Source organism: Centropristis striata, chromosome 15 (assembly GCF_030273125.1).
Source record: "Centropristis striata isolate RG_2023a ecotype Rhode Island chromosome 15, C.striata_1.0, whole genome shotgun sequence".
In the NCBI taxonomy this organism is placed as follows: domain Eukaryota; kingdom Metazoa; phylum Chordata; class Actinopteri; order Perciformes; family Serranidae; genus Centropristis; species Centropristis striata.
Window position 1 is genome coordinate 36,031,251 of NC_081531.1, and position 21,842 is coordinate 36,053,092.

At 36.6% G+C, this 21,842-nt stretch overlaps 1 protein-coding gene across 1 annotated transcript in view; it reads right to left on the reverse strand.

Annotated features, from left to right (window-relative positions):
• The window catches only part of LOC131986474 (FRAS1-related extracellular matrix protein 2-like), a 125,471-nt gene that overhangs the window by 42,150 nt on the left and 61,479 nt on the right, over positions 1-21,842 (reverse strand). Inside the window, exons 5-6 of the mRNA XM_059351450.1 lie at positions 18,883-19,008; positions 13,727-13,978 (exon numbers count right to left, since the gene is read on the reverse strand). Of these exons, the coding sequence (XP_059207433.1) occupies positions 13,727-13,978; positions 18,883-19,008 (378 nt within the window). The remainder of the gene's footprint in view (positions 1-13,726; positions 13,979-18,882; positions 19,009-21,842) is intronic.

A 21,842-nucleotide genomic window follows, 5' to 3' on the forward strand; every position in this document is an offset into this window, starting at 1 on the left:
GGTCGCTTCTAACTGTCCATCTGTTTGGATCCTAATGAATGAACTGGGCTAAGCTAAGTGCTAGCCAAGTGGCGCCGCGCGCCAGGGCGATTGAGTGCACGCATTGAGACGCAAGAGGTCTGTATCAACTCGTCTTACTTGACCGAATAACATGTTTTAATATGAAAAAACGGTGGAGTGTTCCTTTAAATCAAACGCACCGATGCCCAAAGCAACCGCTGTGTTTCGGAAGTAGACGCGCATGCGCACTATATATATTATTATTTATACACATATAGCAGGCAGCCGCTCTCCCATCTTCCTGGTACTGCGTACCGCCAGTGAATCTTTTAGTGGTACGCTGTACCGGACCGTACCGGCTTACTTTCACCCCTGGACGGAGGTGATTCTGCCTTCTTCCGGTGCTGTTACCGTGTGTTCAGACCGGACGCGTAGCGAATATTTCGCACGACAAGATTACATACAAAGTCAATGCAAACACGCGAATAGACGCGAATTTTTGCCGGCGGCGCGAATCGCGGGTTTGGCGCGACGCGAATGCCGCGATTGACGCGAATGTCGCGGCGCGAATGAAACAACGCGAATTCGCGTGAGTTCAATAAATTCAACTTTGGCGAAATATTCGCGTGACGCTGTGTCGGGACAGCCTATCAGCGTTGAGATTCTGGACGACAGTGACGTCATGCATCCCGGGAACCCGCCTATTCCGGAAAAATGGAGGAGAAACTTATTGTTGCGGTCTGTGGGCTTCCCGAGCTTTTTGACACATCGTCACCCTCCTACCGCAACCGGAACCATAAAGATCTTGCCTGGAGGAGGGTGATGAGGTCACCGGTCTGCCTGGTAAGTTGTGACAATGTGATTTCAGCTATCTGTTGTAGCTACTTCTCTACAAAGTTAGCATTAGCATTAGCAGCCTTCGCCGGCCGGCATATTTATCTGTCTCTTGGGCGAAAATTTGCTAGTTATTTACTCGCGCGAGTGACGCGAGTAAATTCAACTAACGCGATCTGAACACACCGTTAGTCGTCTCGTGGTGTTTTGGCCTTTGACCTGCTGTGATTCACCTTTGTGGCCCGGTTCATACTTGCAACTTTGTTTTTTTTGACTTGTTTGTTTGGCGTTAATGTGACTTGTCTCCTCTCCTTGCACCTGTGGTAACACTAGTCCTGTCAGCAGCCAGTCTGACATGATTCATTTGTAAAGCCGGCGGCCGGACACAGAGGTCAAACAGCGACAGCCCATTAGTCTGAAGTTAAACTACAGGGAAGCGTGACCTTTTCAACCTCTCCTGCCCTCTTCATTGTTACCATTCTGCTAACGGAAACCACTCAGTACTTTAAACAAAAAAAGAAGAAGCAGTAACCAGTGAAAAACAAGGCCTATGTGTGTGTGTGTGTGTGTGTGGTGTGCCTCTTTCTCTGAATGTGGTGTAGTGAGATGGTGAGACAGAGAGAGAGCGGCCCCCTAGACTGCTCAAAGGCTTGTTTGAACTGGCATTGTTTCCTGAGGCAGCAAAGTGGAGGCAGTCCAATGTGTATTTGACAGCTTCATCTCTCACAAACCCCCCCGTCAAGTCCAAAAAAACTGACGGAATAAAAGTTCTTCTGTCTGCGTTTTAAGATGCCACTCTCTCTCTCTCGGCTCCTTTCTTATATTCCGGCATATAATCCAAAAATAACTCACGTATTATCATTTTTCTGTGTCATGATCAAACACTTCACCAGTCCAGAGATATTTTTTTTTCCTTGAATATTACGGATATATGAACTTTCATATTTTATTTATATACTTTAACTGGGCCAGATAACAAAAGCTAAGCTCAGTGTACACAACTAAAGGAATGAAGAATATTAAGTGCAGTTACATTGTGACATTGGATTGAACAGAGTAAGTGACAGCCCAGGGCAACATTACCAGCAAGAATCACACATCAAGTGCAGCTGGTGTCCTCTCTCTCCATATCTGAAGACGTTTTCCTCAATGCATCTGTCTCCTGCTCGTACCTTTCCCTCCTACACACTCTGCCTCACCTAACAGATGTGCTGCTGGTTTGTAGTGCAAAGAGAATTTGCGTATTTGCACAATGGCGGAGTGAAAGAAAAATTACAGATTGTGTAGGTGGGAATAACACATGGATAAAAACATCTAAGCACAACGTGAAGTAAACAATGCGGGGATTGGTTAAGTGTGTCCTTTCCATGATTATTACTCATTATTACTCAAAAATGGCAAAGATAATATTTAAGTATTCAAATCTTTGAATGTCTTGAAAAAGACACAAAATGACCAAAAAAGACACAAAATGACAAAAAAAAGACACACAAAAAAGACACAAATGACCAAAAAAGACACAAAATGAGAAGACAGAATAACCAAAAAAAAACCCCACAGAAGACATAAAAATGACAAAAAACCCCACAAAATGACAAAAAAAGACACAAAATTACCAAAAAAAGACACAAAAAAGACACAAATGACCAAAAAAGACACAAAATGACCAAAAAAGACACAAAATGAGAAGACAGAATAACCAAAAAAAAAAAAACCCAATAGAAGACATAAAATGAAAAAAAAGACACAAAATGACAAAAAAAGACACAAAATGACCAAAAAAAGACACAAAAAAGACACAAATGACCAAAAAAGACACAAAATGACCAAAAAAGACACAAAATGAGAAGACAGAATAACCAAAAAAAAAAAACCCAATAGAAGACATAAAATGAAAAAAAAGACACAAAATGACAAAAAAGACACAAAATTACCAAAAAAAGACACAAAAAAGACACAAATGACCAAAAAAGACACAAAATTACCAAAAAAGACACAAAATGAGAAGACAGAATAACCAAAAAAAACCCCACAGAAGACATAAAAATGACAAAAAAAAGACACAAAATGACAAAAAAAGACACAAAATTACCAAAAAAAGACACAAAATTACCAAAAAAAGACACAAAATTACAAAAAAAGACACAAAATAATTTACAAAGACACTTAAAGACATGAAAAGGATTCAAAAATGGACAAAATATCCCAATAAGACTCAGTGGAGTTAAACTATTATACAATGTAACATTCTGGGTTCCTTTTGTGTACAATGAGATATTGTTTGAACAAAAAAAAGGTTAGAATTGTTCCATTGTTCATTGTTATAAGTTGATCATTGGCCCCTGTGTAGAACCACCACTGTTATTACTGTCTCAACAATAGCAGCGGAAACATTTAACATATCTGTAAACACTATGCAAGCAATTCCTTTTTATTTCTCCCAGAGGAAACTTCTGCTTGAGCGCTAATATACATGTCTGCGTTCACACGCTGAGCCAAGCGGACGACAGATTCTTGACACCAGCAGAGGGAGTTGAGTGATGAGTGATGAGTGGGAACCGTTTCCTCTCTCCCTGCTGGCGCCACGCCTGTGGTTTAGCACTCTGAAGTGTGTGTGAGGGCCGGGGAAGGTGTAAAGCCAAATTGTAATAATTACTATGTGTGGGTGGCTGTAGCCATTTGTGTGTCACTGCGCCTCTAAACACAGTTTACAGAGCATTCTCAGCTGTCCTCTGAAGAAAGGACGCTGCTTTTGAGAGAGAAAAGAACAAAAAAAAGACAAAATTGTCTGTAAATATTACCCTGGGGCATTAACCCTATAAAGCCTGAACCGTGAAATAATTGCCAGAAAATTCTACATTTTCAAAACTGGAGTGTTTGTTGAACTGGCTAACATTTTTTTAAATTCAATATCAATTTTCATATATGAATTTAATTTGGATTATATCTGATACATCAGGTCTTTTTGTGCAATTTGTTTCTCACAATTTGCTTTTCTTGAACTCACATAATCATATAAAACCTAATATTTTTAACCAAATAAAACTTTGACTTTCCTTTTAACATTTTCCTCAAACATACAAAATATTTTTTTCCATATAAAACAACATCATACATCTGCTGATATGAAGTTTTCACGCAGCAATGACTGATCCACCAGTGGAACCAGCAAATAATTTTTGTTACATCTGGTATTTTTGTGAAATTTATTGCTCAGTTTTTTTAATCATCAATTCATGTATTCATCAGGTTTTTGATGTAGAGGTCTCAAAAACTTATGTATCAAATATGATACACTTGGCTTTATAGGGTTAAGTGTGTTTTTTCCTTTATAATTATATTTTACTTTCCTTTATCCTGCATTAAATTGTCTTAAAACGGTAGGATCTATGTTATATTTTTTGTTGAGTTGTGTATTTACACCATTCCAAATGTTTCCAACAATTTTCAAAGCGAGTAGTCAATACCGGCTGGTGAAAGGGAGAAAAAAAGGACGTACAAATTTATAGGCTCATTATGTTATTTGCAAGGTTCCATTATTTAAAATCAATTACAAGCAACCACACTGCAAAAAAGCCAACTTTTTCAAACTTTTATTGGCCTAAAACAGTGATTTAAGTTGGTAAAACTTGGAAATATAAATTATTGACTTTTAGGGCAATAATGTAAGTTAGCACAACAAAGGAAGCCAGTTGTCTGCTCAAAAACAAGTTGGTGAGTTGTTGTTACTTATATCTTTAAGTTGGGGTTCACAACAAGGGACAATAGTTCTGATAACTCTTATTTCTTTGTTGGGAAATTCGGTCATTAGCGAAAGCTAGCGGCTAACTGATGCTAGCGGCTAACTGATGCTAGCGCCTCTAAACACAGTTTACAGAGCATTCTCAGCTGTCCTCTGAAGAAAGGACGCTGCTTTTGAGAGAGAAAAGAACAAAAAAAAAGACAAAATTGTCTGTAAATATTACCCTGGAGCATTAAGTGTGTTTTTTCCTTTATAATTATATTTTCCTTTCCTTTATCCTGCATTAAATTGTCTTAAAACGGTAGATCTATGTAATTTTTGTTGAGTTGTGTATTTACACCACTCCAAATGTTTCCAACAATTTTCGAAGCGAGAGAAATCTGTAATTTTATTCATGCTAGTGGTGTGATAGCACTGGTTGTCTGTTAAAGGCTTTAGTGTTGTAGCTGTCTGCCAGAAGCTATCATAAATTATTTTATTAATTATTATTTTTTAAATGTTGTTACTATTTTTTCTTTTTTGTGTGTTATTGTTGTTTGTTTGTTCATTGTTGTCTCATTATGACTACATGGGTGTATGTGTACTTATGTGTTTGTAAGTTAATAACAAGTTATGTGTGTTAATAATGGTAATAATGAGTTTATAATGTGTTATACATACATATATATAAATATTACTGTTGTTATATAACTGAATATAGTAAATTAACATAGGGAGAAGGATTTAATAAGCTTTGGCTCCTTTTGAACACAAATAAGTGTTGAGTCTTGTTGTTGTTTCATGTTGTGTTGTTGTCTTGTATTTATTGTTGTTTGTTTGTTTTTAAATGTTCATCTTTTATTTTGTGTTCAAATAAATTCTCAATCAATCAATCAATCAATCAATAAATTGACTTTTTATCCATTTTAAAGTCCCTTTTGTTTGTTGTTGTTGTTTTTCAAATGTTTCAAATGTTTTTACATATTGTCGTTTTAGAGTCGTTTTTAACTACATGAAGGCTTTCAGTCATCAGACGGATAATAACTTATCAGAAAAACAAGCTAAGCAAATATAAGCCATCATTCAGACAAATAGCATTAAAAAAACACAAATTTTAAATGTGAAACTGCTTTATTCAGTGTTTGCATCAGTTTTTACTTTGGTCTAGTTTAGTTTCAGCAGCTGCAGTGGTTCTGAAAAGGGGAACAGACCTCTGCAGATCATCCGTCTCCTGAGTGATGAACAGTGACGTGAGCTGACTAAAGGCTGCAGCTGGACCAAAATGAAACTGTATTTTGTTATTATTATTTTGATTGAGAGACTCTATAATTACACTGTTTGTTTTGAGTTTTAGGCACAAAAGGGTTGGGAACAACATGTGGTGATACTGACAATTATTTTATTTCTTTTCTTCTTTAATTAGAAGCTAATGTGAAAATTGTTGACTATTTCCTTTCCTTTTTTAAGTATTATGCTGTGTGTAACTGCAGGCAACATTAAGAAGGATAAACTTCTATTGCTGCAGCTATGAACACTATGCTGCTGTTTTTTAGATGCTCTTTTATAGATTCTTAGATAGGAGGTTTTTATGTCCACTTTAATTTTATATGACTATTTCAGCCTGAGTCTTATTCTTATCAACGCACTTTACTGTAATTTTATTACGTTTAGTGCAAACCTCATTCTCTTCATGGGAAATCATGTTTTTGAATGACAATAAACAAATGAACCTTGAAGGAAAATGACTTTATCTTAAAACGATTTGATACTTGTACACCTACTGAGGATATGCAGTAGAAAATGGCATGCTTCACATTAACTCATTAAATCCCTAAGAGACACATACACCCTGGTGAGGTGATCATGTGACTGTGACAGGAAGTGACTTCTCCAAAATGTGGCTGTGACTGGAAACAGAAAAGTGAAAAAGTAGCTAATTTCAAAAAGCTTATTTTTGTTACAAGGCTAAGTTAAAAACCATTTAACAATTCTAATCCATTAATAGGATGACCTGTTTTGCATTTAACTTGTTCTGACCATATTTCCTGAACAAATTAAAGTCACCATTTTGATATATGTTATGGAGATGCAAACTAATTTTTTTTTATTTATTTTTGATTTATTATTATTTTGTTACTTAAAAACAAATCTGAAAAATTTGTTGTTAAACAGCACTATTAATGTCACAATTTTGATATAGGTTGTGGAGATGCTAAAGAAAAAAAGGCAAATTTGTGTTTCTGTAAGCAGAAAATGTGTCTAGTTTTTTATTTTAAAATAAGAAATATCAGAAACATAAATACCATAAACGCCCAATGTAACGTAGGCTATATGTCACATCACATCTTTGACATTTAGGGGTCGAATTTTTTTTTTTTAAACATCAGAAATGTGTTCTATGTGGTTCACTTGGTCTGTGGTATATCCTAGCCCTGAGCGATATGGCCATAAAAGATTATCACGATATTTCAGGCTATTTTTGCGATAACGATATTCTTGACGATATTAGGAAATGCTTAAAAAGATATAGAAAATATGATTTTTTTCCCCGTCTGTATAAATAAATAAAAATCTAAAATTTGGTTTAAAGTGCAAATCTCAACAGCTGCCAAATACAAAATATTTACTCTTGACTCTTGAGTATGAGCAAATAATAAAAATAAGCATTCAGGGGTTCCGGGGGCATATTTTATATTTTAAATTTTGTAAAGGAGAATAAAGGTTCTTGTATGTTTTATTTAAGGCATCTTATTTTGACAGTCTTCTCCTAAATTCTGTGGTGGATTCTCTTAACATACTGTGCTCTTATTTTGAAAGCTACATGTGTTTAGCAACAGGGCGTAAGTAGCTTTTTGTGATTAAAACAACTTTAATTGTTAGCTAATGTTAGCTCGTGGCTAACAAACGGCATAATGCCCGTACTAGTTCATAGTATTTAATTCGGTAGGAATGTTGCCAATATCATATATATGATGTGAATTTTTTTTAACCATAAAAAAAATATACCGATATTATCGTGAACAATACGATATGCTGCACCCCTAGTATATCCCCTATAATTTTCCTTTAAGGATAACTGGGTCTGGGTTCTTATGGGTTAAGAATGACAACAGGGGAAACTAAACACCTCCAGTTCTAAATCTGCAGCAATGAATCTCCTGAAGTGGAAAAAAATCGCACACTTTTTATCTGCAGCGAGGCCATAATGTACAAACGAGCAATTCTTGCTGCTGCGGGAGCGTTACCAAGCCTAATATTGAAATGAAGGACTGGGCTTCCAAGAAATACTCTGAGCTAATCTACAATTCCAGCAGCTGAGCTGAGGCCATATGCAGCCGGCTGAGAGAGTCTGAGTGTCCTCTCTCCTCGGCAGGGTACACGGAGATGACAACACTCACTTTGAGTCAGAGTGTGCAGCCATGCGGAGCCCAAAGCTCAGGGAGACAGGTACTGTAGAGTTTAATCTGATAAAGCACCAAATCTAGCAGACACCCCTGGGTCTTTTTTTTTTTTTTAAGTGAGAGAAAGTGTGATTGAGTGAGTGTGTGTGTGGTGGAGAAATAGATGGAAAGAGAACAGACTGAACTTGACTTTGACCTGGGGGAAGGAAAATGGGGCTAGAGAGAGAACCAGCAGTCACACTCACAGTTTTTTTTTTTTACAAGTGCTTTTCTCACCACTTACCTTTGATGCAGAACTTGAGGTCCAATATTAACTTGGCCGGGGTACACACACACACACACACAGAAAGCCACGTGCACAAGTAAACAACCTTGGGGTCGGGACCCCAAATGGGGTCGCGAGATGATTTCTGGGGGTCGCCAAATCATTTTGGAAGTCAGCTCTGTCTCCACTGTGTTAAAGTGTTCATGTGTTTTAGTCTTTTTGGTCATTTAATGTCTTTTTTTGGTAATTTTGTGTCTTGTTTTTGTCATTTTGTGGTCAATTTGTGTCTTTTTTGGTCATTTTGTTTCCTTTTTGGTCATTTTGTGTCTTTTTTTAGTCATTTTGTGTCTTTTTTGGGTTATTTTGTTTCTTTTTTTGGTAATTTTGTGTCTTTTTTGGTAATTTTGTGTCTTTTTTGGTCATTTTGTGTGTTTTTTGTTAATTTTGTGTCTTTTTTTGGTCATTTTGTGTCTTTTCTGGTCATTTTGTGTCTTTTTTGGTCATTTGCTTACTTTTTTTGGTCATTTTGTTTCTTTTTTTGGGTGATCTGAACTGTGCGTGTGAGATTGTGTTCAGTGAGCGGGGGTCGTGGACAACATGCATGTTAAATTGGGGGTCGCGACTCAAAAAGGTTGAGAACTTCTGATCTTGTGCTTTTCTCACCACTTACCTTTGATGCAGAACTTGAGGTCCAGTATTAACTTGGCTGGCGTACACACACACACACACACACACACAGAAAGCCACGTGCACAAGTAAACACACTCAAAAAAATAACTTGTTCCCAGAACGAAATAAAATTATGGAAATAATTTCCACCTAAATAAAATGCTTTAATTTAGCGAGAAACAGTTTTGTTGAGTGAACAAAATGTAAATATGTCGGGTCATCATGATGTATTTGCGTTACTGTAAATTAATTACCAGGGGTCAGTCCAACTAGATTTGTAAGGGTAATTATAACATACTAATGTAATTTTCTTGGGCCATTTAAACGTGTATGATATTATTAAGAGTTACTTTATTTAATAGGGTAGTTACAACTACTTTTTAAAATAGTGAAGTACATAAATTAATTGTGCTGAGCCAACAAAACAAAGTTTGGTTGAAGTGGTTTAGCCTAAAAGATTACCTTTATCATATGAAAATGAACATAATAGTAATTATTCAGGAAATAAATCATTTTTAAACACAGAGTATTATATTCAGCAATTTAATTAGTTTCATTCATTCCCACATCATGGTATTTCTCCATAAATTTAGCATGAAAATGTTATATTTTACAGCAAAACTGTGTGTTTCTTCCAGTTTATGACAGAAAAAAGTAAAAGTTTTGCGCTATTCTTTGATTTACGGTAATTAAAAGTGTCTAATACGGTGATGTACAATTTTTCATTTTATGCCCTATTTCTGATGTATTTGACAGAGATTTACTGTTATTTCTACAAACCTTTTTTACAGTGTACCTTTGATGCAGAACTTGAGGTCCAGTATTAACTTGGCGCACACACACACACACACACAGAGAAAGCCACGTGCACAGGTAAACACCGAGCGTGTGGCGTACCGTTTGTTTTCTCCTCTGAGAGCGGTATTAGAGTGGAGGAGGGTGCAGTTTGACTGGCTGCTGCAGGTATTAGAGCGCTGTCAGACGGTGTATTATCCTCTGGGAGGCTCAAAATGACACATCATCTCTCACTGGAGTCGGGCTTTCACAAACACATTTCCATTCCTTTGAACTCAGCACCACGACTGAAGTCTTCTGACAATACACTAACAATCAGACAGTGTGTCATGTTTCTTGTTAACTAGCCCCCCGATGCCTCCATTCACACACAAACACACACGCACACATTCAATTTGGCACAATTGTTTTGTAGCCCTAAATGAGATCTCAGTTGTAAGTCGTCATAATTTTATTTATCCCACTCTGGAGTCTGGCAGTGTTTTTTTTTTTATGCCAACAATTTATGTCAATATATAAAGGAAGAGTGAGAGAAAAATAGTCTGTGAAAGGATCTATATAGATCAGTAGTTCTCAACCTTTTTGAGTCGCGACGCCCAATTTAACATGCATGTTGTCCACGACCCCCGCTCACTGAACACAATCTCACACACACAGTTCAGATCACCCAAAAAAGAAACAAAATGACCAAAAAAAGTAAACAAATGACCAAAAAAAGACACAAAATGACCAGAAAATACACAAAATGACCAAATAAAAGACACTAAATTAACAAAAAAACACACAAAATGACCAAAAAAGACACAAAATGACCAAAAAAAGAAACAAAATAACCCAAAAAAGAAAAACAATTACCAAAAAAGACACAAAATGACTAAAAAAAGACACAAAATGACCAAAAAGGAAACAAAATGACCAAAAAAGACACAAATTGACCACAAAATGACAAAAACAAGACACAAAATTACCAAAAAAACCCACAAAATTACCAAAAAAAGAAATTAAGTGACCAAAAAGACGAAAACACATTAACCCATTAACACTTAAACACAAAATGATTTGGCGACCCCCAGAAATCATCTCGCGACCCCAATTGGGGTCTCGACCCCACGGTTGAGAACAGCTGATATAGATAATCAAAATAATCAAATGTTATTTTCAGTTACAATTTAAGCTTCTAATGGTAATAATAACAAGCTGGTTTTGAGTAATTAAGTGGAATATGTTAAATATAGTTCACCAAAATGGTTGAATATATGTTTTAAATAGATTTTGGTATTGCAATTAAACATACAGTTGCATTTTATTCTATTTTATCTATTTTTATTTTACTTGTTTATTTTGCTCTAATATCTTTTATTTTATTTCAATATATTGAACATTTTTGGTGGGTTGTGAAAGTGCACTTATATCGCATCATAACTGATCTTTTTTTATGTTGATCTTATATATATATATTTTTTTTTTTTTTTTCAGATGTATATTAATATCATATACATTTTTTCTATTTTTTATTTTTTACAGTTTACAATTTAATTATATATTATATACCAGTTAAAAACCCAGTGTTTTTTTTAGTTCAATGAATGCATAATGTTTCCAAAGTTTATGAATAATCTTGTTAAATAATTATAGTGGCTCTGATTTTTTGCCAATCATATGTAATATCCTTAATTTCCAGTTTCCATTCAGAGTAGCAGGTGTAATCAACCTGTTGTTACTATTTTTCCGCCCTGATGGAATCCAGTCAGCGCTTTAATCAACATGCCAAATTAAATAAATGTAATTAAATCCCTCCCAATGCTCTGTCGAAAACCGCCCCAAGAAAGTTTTAGTTATTTTTTTTTAGTGTGGCAACGAAAGTAGACCCTCATTTCCTGCTACAGAATATGACTAGTAACAACTTCAGTTTTTTAATATCCAAGGCAGGAGAACAGTCAAACAGGGAAGATGAAATAATAAATTCAGGGCAGCATCATGTTTATAGATCTGGAGCACTGCAGCGAGTGAAAACAAGTCATTTACACTCAGCTGGACTGGATGTAGGTCAATTCGATTTTATTCTTTTAGATGATATGTTTGTCCTCATCTTAAAATATTGGCTGACTAGGATTTTACTAACAGGAAACCAGGGCAATTTTTCCACTTTGCATTCCTCTAGTTTGATGCCAGATGGGTGGGTGAGCTGATAAGCCTGTATGAGAGCCAGTGTGAGTAAGGACACAATCTATAAGCCTCTAATGATGCAAAGTCAACCAGTTCTTCATATTTACGGAATTAGACCCATATTTATCTCACCTCGTATCTGGGGGAAAAAAGCATGAATTTTTTTGCTGTTACAATCTATAGCATGGCATTTAACCTAAAGAAAAACCTCATGCAAAGGCGTTCAATCTTGCTAAATCTACAATTGGAGACGAAGGAATGAACCTGATAGAGATATTTGCTAAAGCCTACGAAGGAAACCTGAGCAGTAAACTAATCTCAAGGATTTAGCTCTAGCTCAGATCTGTGGAGGGAATTCACATGGAAAAACATCCTAAGATTCTTTATAACTCCCAGAATCAAAAGTTTACAGACCAATAACCCAGCTCAAGTACAATGTTGGAGAGGATGTGGTAATATGTCAGCTGGCCATTTTCACATATTCTGGGAATGTCCTATAATTTCATCTTATTGGGAAGACATAATAGCAGCAATCAATTCAATAATCAATTTGCAGCCTGATCTCAGTTTCAGTGTTATATATTTAGGAAACATACCAACTAAGATAAATAAACAAGACCGATACCTATTACAAATATTATTGGCTAGTAGCAAAAAGGCAATAACCAGGAAATGGCTAAGCAAGGAGTGTCCGCCAATTTCAGACTGGATAGGAATAGTTAAAGAAATTTATAACATGGAAATGTTAACATTTTCCCTGAGATACAGTACTGAAAAAGGGGACCAATACTGGAAGAAATGGAGGGACTACATGTATGAGAGGTGATTACATATTCTATGTGGCAAAATCTTTTTATTTTATATTATTGTATTTTTCCCCTGGCTCAGGAGCGTTTCTCCCCTAGTATAAATATTCCATTTCCGCTTGCTATGGGGTTCTTTTTTATTTTATTTTTTGTACCAGTGACCTTGTGGACAGCACAGACGAAGGTATTTTGTGTCACTGGACCGAGAGAGACTAAAGAACTGTGGGTGCCTTAAAGTTCTGATTTCTGCCAGCCCTTTGTTTAGGATAAAACCTGCCATTGTATTTTGCCATGGATGACCCTGTCTGATGTTCCTGTTCTCTGTGTATAATTATATGTTTGTGTTCTGTATTTCACTGAAAAATCAATAAAAATAAAGTTTAAAAAAAAAAAAAAAAATCTTGCTAAATCTACAAAGTAAATCAGTGCAGAATAGTAAAAAAACTGCCTGCAGATCAGAATAACGTACCGTATTTCCCTGCAGGTTTGTTGCTCCCATGATAAATCACCTCCACATTTCTCTGCTTGTCATAAGATATAATCTACTTTGTCCATATGATGTTCGAACAGGATGAAAGCATAACAGGGACATGTCTACATAATGTAGTTCCCACTGGACTCTCGTTTGAATGTTGACTTTAATTAAAAAGTGTCTGATTGACGGTGAGACAGGAGTTTGATTCCACATGTCAGGGTGTTTCCAACATGCTGCAGCAGCCACAAAACCTGTAAATAAGCTTAATTATATAAATTATAGAAAGCCTCTGACAACAACAATCCAGCAGGCCGCCTGGCACTGCGGACACCCTAACTCTGTGTTTACATGCATGATGGGCTGTTTAACCTTAAAATCCAACACATCCAAGCAGAAATAAATTTAATCTTCTCAGCGTCTCTTTGCAGGCAAAAGACCTTTTGAAAAGTTCACCAAAACCTCTCATCCGTGTGATTCGGGTGCATCACATTTGAAGGGAAACTTTTGCTCTATAAAGGTGTTTTAACTTGCAGAGAAAGAGAAAGATCACTGGAGATGGAAACAGAAGGAGGGAAAAGAATCAGCATGCCTCACCATCATCCATATCCTCCAAGATGTTGACTTTGGTGGTGGGGTAATGCATTCCCAGTCGGCCCCCAACAGGCAGTGACAGAGTGACGTTAAAGCTCTCTTCTGCCTCGTACAGAGAGTCGTCGATAATCACCACGCGGCACTTCTTCTCCCTCTCGTCCTTGTCAAAGCGAAGGACGCTGCCGTGCTCCTCCGGACGGGAGATGTAGTCCGAGTACGAGAGGACGGTGGTGGGGATCGTCCCTGTGGCAGAACCTTCAGAATAAAAGAGAGGTAACAGTGAGTTAATGAAAGCTACTTCGCATTTAAACAGTGGTGGGCCGTCAGTCTCTGCTGGCCTAACATAACCAGAAATCATGATCATGATTATGATAAAGGTTAATTTAATTTTTCATTTACTTTCCCTAAATATCTAAAAGTATTCATATTCTCCTCATGTCATATTATGCTCCTTCCAGTGCTGTTGTTTTTAGGTTAGAGTTTTTATCCAATCAGAATTCAGCTATCTTATGTTGCCAGGCTGTATGAAATCTGCCCGGGCCTTCAGAATCAACAATGCGGGCGTCTGTGCACTGGTGTGTTCAGACTGGACGCGTAGCGAATATTTCGCGCGACAAGATTACATACAAAGTCAATGCAAACACGCGAATAGACGCAAATTTTTGCCGGCGGCGCGAATCGCGGGTTTTACGCGACGCGAATGCCGCGATTGACGCGAATGAAACAACGCGAATTCGCGTGAGTTCAATAAATTAAACTTTGGCGAAATATTCGCGTGACGCTGTGTCGGGACAGCCTATCAGCGTTGAGATTCTGGACGACAGTGACGTCATGCATCCCGGGAACCCGCCTATTCCGGAAAAATGGAGGAGCAACTTATTGTTGCGGTCTGTGGGCTTCCCGAGCTTTTTGACACATCATCACCCTCCTACCGCAACCGGTGCTGAGTGCGCCTCCGGATGATGTCACTCACCCAGACACGACGGCGTGTTTTCCGACGTATCTCGGACTTCCAGAGCAGGTACAGGGACGCTATGTCAGCCATGGTTGATGACAGAATGAAATGGAGGGAATTATTTGGCGCTAAATAGTCTCTTGGGCGAAAATTCGCGAGTTATTTACTCGCGCGAGTGACGCGAGTAAATTCAACGACGACGCGAAAATTCGCTACGCGTCCGGTCTGAACACATGGTAAGTGAACGGGCAAATACAGTTGATAGATAGTTGCGATAGCCAATCAGATCACGAGTTGTGTCAGTAAGGCCCTCTAGCTGGCCTCACGTTGAACGTGACATTTACGCGTCCTGTGATTGGATATTATATATATATATATATATATATATATATATATATATATATATATATATATATAATATGGATACTAACTAGTTTGAGCCACGGCAGCGCTCTGCAGATCAACAGAGTCACACCGGGCCGGGACTGTTAACGGTATGTTAATAATCTGGCGCGTTGGCGCAGCTGTGTGGTTGTACTCACAGCAACAGGTCACAGAAAGTCGTGATACGTCACGTTTTGACATGAAAAAGTTTTTTTACAAAGAGACTTGTTTATTGTGTCGCTGTCGCCAAAGTATGGCCGTCTTGTTAGTGTCTTTCTGATATTAAACTGCGATTTTGCAATGTATTGTACAATCTTGTTAAAGCTTGCATATTCTTTGTGGACTCATTTAATAAAACTTTTTATTTTTAAGTTTTGACAGTAGCATACCAGAAATGTTTTAATTGCTGATGCGCCGGATAATAGCCCATTTTGTATACAACTGAGGTGATGCCATGCCTAGTAGTGCTTAAGTGTGTTTCTAACTACTCTCTAGTCCTGGTGTTATAAATGCTGCATAATGAAAGGTATTTATTGACTAAGTTGGACATCACTGAAGGCCTAAGTGTGAAATGCACCGCCCGCCACTGCATTTAAAGAATACATCATTAAAACATAACGTATTTGTAAAAGAAATCAGAAGATGTGATCCCTTGGTACATATAGCAGTTTTTCAGACAGCATATCTTATTTCAAAATAGGGATTTCAGGATTTTTCAGCCCTTCAGCCTATTTTCCCATGTTTTTGTGCCTGTGTTGTTGTTCCCACTGACAGATTGTTATTTTAAGTGTCAGGCAAGATTATAGAAAGATGGAGAAGTCTTGTTGCAGGAAGACAACAACGGAAACATGAGTGAGAAAGTTTGTTGTGTCGGAGTACAGAAAGTTTGTGTTATCTAAAAGATTTTTAATAAAAACAATGGTTTTGTGTTTGCACATTTCCGGATCGTACAAAGAAATTGTACCTTTGTTGGATACAGACAGGCTGAAGCTGTGGCTACAAATGGATTTTCACCCCCAGGTCCAATCACTGCACCTTTAAGACCAGATAATGACTACTGCCAGATAAAGAGGAGAAGAAATCCTCTTCCAATGTATTACTATGTGGACCTGTCAAAAGCATGGCAGGATAATAGCAACTTCTCTTCTTCCATAATGCCGTCAGACAGATTGTTAAAATAACAATCTGAGCCCGTCAGTGGTAGAAACAAGCACTTTTAATGGAGCTACACTAGTGAGAAGTTGCCCTGCGTGATTACACTCTAGTTGGATTTACAGCTGCAGCACTTTCTCTCTCAATCCTGGAACAATTTCCAAAAGTGCTATCCCCATTAGTCACTTAGAGACAAAACCATGGGGCCATATGGTCCAGGCTGAAAAATAAAGAAATTCCTCTTTGAAATAATGACGAGGTTAGGTGTGGGTGATATGGAAAAATAGCTGGCTAAGGGGGCATTTCCCTCTGGATCATTTTTTTTACATAAAAGCCCAAATTTGGTGCCTCTCACACATTCTAATGCCACTATTCCATCATATACACTGATCTTAATCATTGCCTACTTTAATTAATTATTGTAAAGAAGAATAAGGGTTCTTGTAGGTTTTATTTAAGGCATCTTATTTTGACAGTCTTCTTGTAAATTCTGTGGTGGATTCCGTGCTCTTATTTTGAAAGCTGCATTTGTTTAGCGAGAGGAAGTAATAGTAGCTTTTTGTGATTAAAACAACTTTAATTGTTAGCTTATGTTAGCTCACGGCTAACAAACGGCATAATGCAACAGTGTGTTTGAACCATATATATTCATATTTTGCTGAATTTGATGTGAAAAACGAAAAAGGTTTGATGAAATTTAGAAAATTCGAGGGAGTTGAGCATGTTATCAGGTTAACATCAGCTTCTCTTTCATTTTTATAAAATTCAGTGTAATTACAGCATGCCATCATGTCAGTCAGCTTTAATGCCAGAACACCTTTAACATTTAATAATAGTGCCTCCATCAGACAAATCAGTACGCATTATCCCCTCATTGGTCTTAATGTATTTCATGGGATTTAACTGAATATATATAAAATACACTACACTCTAACCTGCTGCACATTATTCACATAAACTATCAGACACACAGCTGATTGTGACAGCACTGGGATTATGCTGCTACTTTTTAGTTGTGTGCATGTAAATGTGGAGTGAATTGCATGTTTTCCAGGGTGTTAACTGCGTTTTAAAGAGATTTAATTATTCTTGTCACACAGGAAAGGTGAGACAGGTGCACCTGACACTCCACCTACACACGGGAACATTAACATCACATCCAGATAACATAGACACCAGATTTAAAGGCAGAATCTCTGGTGCAGTGATTAAAACATTTTCAAATTGACTGAGTAATGAGTGATTTACGCTTTACGTGTCTAAAGCTGTTTCGATGTATGGGTAACACTTTACAATAACCATCATTTATAAATGGTAAACAGATAGTTTATTAATGTTTAATCATCATTTATAAACCGTTTATAGACCATTTAGAATGGTAATTACATAATTTATTACTGTTAAACTAACTACATTATTCATAAATGACAAATAGATGGTATATTAATGTAAGTTTATAATTAATTTACCATTAACAAACAATTAAATTATAGTTAATAGTTTATTAATAGTTTTAGTTTCACTCATTATTACATTTTTAACACCATATTTAGTATGTTAATGATTATTGTTATGATTTAGAAATGATTCATATAGCTTTAAGAAATTGGTTGAAACCATTTAAAGATTAAATATGTATAGCACTTTGTAAATGGTTAATAGTTGGTTTATAAACCATCTATAAACATTACTTAGAAGGTTATTGTAAAGTGTTACCGATGTATGACAATCTGAGTTACATAAAATAAGTTTATTTATGCTTAATTTATGGGTAACACTTTACAATAACCATCATTTATAGATGGTAAACATGTAGTTTATTAATGTTTAATCATCATTTATAAACCGTATATAGGCCATTTAGAATGGTGAATAGAAAATGTAATAATGTTGAACTATAATTTATAAATGCCAAATAGATTACTTTACCATAAACAAACATAATTATTAGTTTATTAATAGCTTTACAGTCATTATAACATTTTTAACACCATATTAAGTATGTAAATGATTTCAAAATGATTCTTATACCTTTAAGAAATTGCTTGAAAACATTTAAAGATTAAATATGCATAGAATTTGGTAAATGGTTAATAATAATTGGTTTATAAACCATCTATAAACAATATTTAGTTGGTTATTGTAAAGTGTTACCAAAAATGTTAAAATGATTGCAAATAAAGCTATTAATAACATAATAATTTTAACTTAATTGTTTGTTAATGGTAAAGTAACTATAAACGTACATTAATATACCATCTATTTGCCATTTATAAATTATTTAGTTAGTTAAACATTAATAAATTATGTATTTACAATTCTAAATGGCCTATATACGGTTTTCTTCTTATTCTTATACCTTTAAGAAATTGCTTGAAAACATTTAAAGATTAAATATGCATAGAATTTGGTAAATGGTTAATAATAATTGGTTTATAAACCATCTATAAACATCACTTAGATGTTTATTGTAAAGTGTTACCAATTCATGCACTAAACATGTTAAGTATAGTCCTGAATACAGGATATAATGTCAAAAAAATTGTCGTAAGCCTTAAAAAATAACCTTTTTTCTACTAATATGATGAGTCTGAGCAGAGAGCCGACAGGCAGGCGCGGTACGCTGAGGGTAAACGGGTTAGATGAGGTGAAAAAGGCGAGTCTGTACCCTGCTGAGTGAAGCAGACCACCATGAGCTCCTGGCTGATGTCTCCACTGCGGTGCACCGGGATGAAAAGCTCTCCAACATCTTCCTCCACTGAGTGGATCTGCTCTGGGAAGAACACTGTAGACTCTGTTTTGGAGGAGAAAAAAAGAGAATTATTGCAGGGAGTCAGAGGAAAAAAGAGAAGGGTAATGATATGTATAACAATCTGCAAAAACCCACAGTACATTAGGCCATCAAGGACTGATACAGGCTTTTGTTCTGGCGCTGCATTAGTGAGCTGCAGCTGACATTTTTTTATTCAGATCTATTGAAGTGGTGGTCCTGTGGTGTGCGCATTCATATTCAAAAATAACTCTCCATCACTTTTTTCAGTTTGATGCAACCAGAGGTGCTCTTCAAAGAGACCCCTCCAGAAGTTTTTCTTGCTGCCTGGTGTGTCGCAGACAATTACACATGCAAGACTTCAGTTCATCTCACAAAAAGGGAATCAGCTGGTAGTTTCACACGTCGACTCCTCTACACACAGACGGGTCAGCGCTAGCTTTCTCTCCCTCTTTCTCTTTCTCTGCTCCTTTCCGAGAAGAGTTTGTGATTGAGAGAGAGACTTAGAGCCGGTGAAAGCATCATCTATCAAAGCGAAGAACTTACTGGCATTACAGAAACAATAAATGTTGCAGCTATTTTCCACAGACGCACAGGGACCAATAAAAATACTAACAGAGTGGACGGAGCTTCAGCTCGTCCCAGATCTTCTTCTCACTTTGTCCCTCCTCCTCCTCCTGAATGAATGATGGGAGCTTTAAGATACTTACTGTGCAACAAATACATTAAAACGGTAACTGCTTTGGCTAAGCAAGGAGTGTCCAACAATTTCAGACTGGATAGGAATAGTTGAACAAATCTATAATATGGAAATGTTAACATATTCCCTGAGATACAGGACTGAAAAAGGGGACCAATACTGGAAGAAATGGAGGGACTACATATATGAGAGGTGATTACATATTCTGTGTGGCAAAATCTTTTTATTTTATATTATTGTATTTTTCCCCTGGGACAGGAGCGTTTCTCCCCTAGTATAAATATGTATATACAAATTCCATTTCCGCTTGTTATGGGTTTTTTTTTTATTTTATTTTTGTACCGGTGACCTTGTGGATAACCTGTCAGCAATTTGTTTAGAACAAAACCTGCCATTGTATTTTGCTGTATTTATGGATGACCCTGTCTGATGTACCTGTTCTGTGTGTATAATTAAATGTTTGTGCTTATTTTTTTCACAACCTGGTCTCACAGAAATCCGTGGAATAGCCACAGAATCGCTCAAATTTCCGTGAAACTGACACGGATTTCGCTACAATGCAAGTTAATGACAGTCATATCCCGTGGCTATTCCATGGATATTTGTTCCTATTGGTTTGTTCCAAGTCACGTGACTTTCAAGGTCCCGGCGGTCAGAACAAAAAACATGGCGGACAGTTCTCTCATTTTTAGTGAAAAAATCAATATTTTGACTTAGTTTCTGCATAAAAATGGATTTTGATCACATTTGTAGCGAGAAATATATGTTTTATTTTCTAAATATTCACTCAGTGAATGTACATAATCACTTTGTATGTTGGAATAGCCACGGGATATGACTGGCATTAACTTGCATTGTAGCCAAATCCGTGTCAGTTTCACGGAAATTTGAGCGAATCCGTGGCTATTCCACGGATTTCTGTGAGACCATGTTGTTTTTTCACTGAAAAATCAATAAAAAGAAAGTTTAAAAAAAAAAAAAAAAGGTAACTGCTTGAGTGTGAAAAATCAGTAAAAAACCTGATTTGGATGTTTGATTCAACACCAGGCGTAAAAAAAACCAGATCAACACCTGAAATGACTCTTTGGGATGAAGTCATCAACATAAGACAATCTTTGGCACCGCGGGGGGTTGAATGTTTCTCTTCTCTTACGGTAACTCTCCCTAAATCGTTCTCTCTCCTCTCAATCTTCTCCCCTCTCTTCCATTTCTTCTTTCTGTTGCTGCCCACAATCTGTCACTCCCCAGGGGGGTACAGGGACTCATAGCAGGGGATTAGGGTCCGCTGCTTACCTCACACACACACACACACACACACACACACATTCTTGTACTTCTATCTTTGTGAGGACCCTCATTGGAACAGTGAATTCCCTTGCAAGGTTATAATAGTTTTGGATTTTTCATTAGTTTTTGCTAGTTTTAGTTTAGTATTTTTTTCAAAATGCTTTAGTTTTAGATTAGTTTTTATTAGTTGTAGTGTTTTGTAATGGGGTATTTGTTGGGTGGGAGATTAAAAGAGGTCACAGTAAATTTTGCCTTTATTTCCTTTGTCTGATCCATCTTCATTATGTATGAAAAAAGTTGACAAAGACGAAAACGAAGGACATTTTCACTATAATTTTAGTTAGTTTTGTAACCACACAATACAGTTTCAGTTAATTATCATTATCATGTAACCTTTAACCCTTAAAACAAAGTCTGAAATCTCAAAAAAGCCTTTAAAGAAGTGAGGACTGGCCGAAATGTCCTCACTTTGCAAAAATGTCCTCACTCTGTTGGTTAAAAACGTGTTCCGGTCCTCACAATGTAGGAAGTACAAGAACACACACACACACACATGCTGCTACACCCTGATGTTCTTCTCTCTCTCCACACACAAACCTACTGTCCTCACAGTTCTTTCACATTTCACCTCACACTTCACTCTTCTAGTGGCGCTAAATCCACCCACGAATTAGAAAAGCAAATTTTCCGCCAAGTGGGTCAAGTTCACCTCCTGGAGAATAAACACAGAGTCATCTTAAAACATTCATAGGGAGTAAAATAAATAAAAAACAGATGCTTTTTCAGAGGGTGCTAAAATAGTGAAAAACTTGCACCTGATCTTGCCAAAATAAAAACAAAATCTGTTTATATATGCCTTAGAACATTTCCA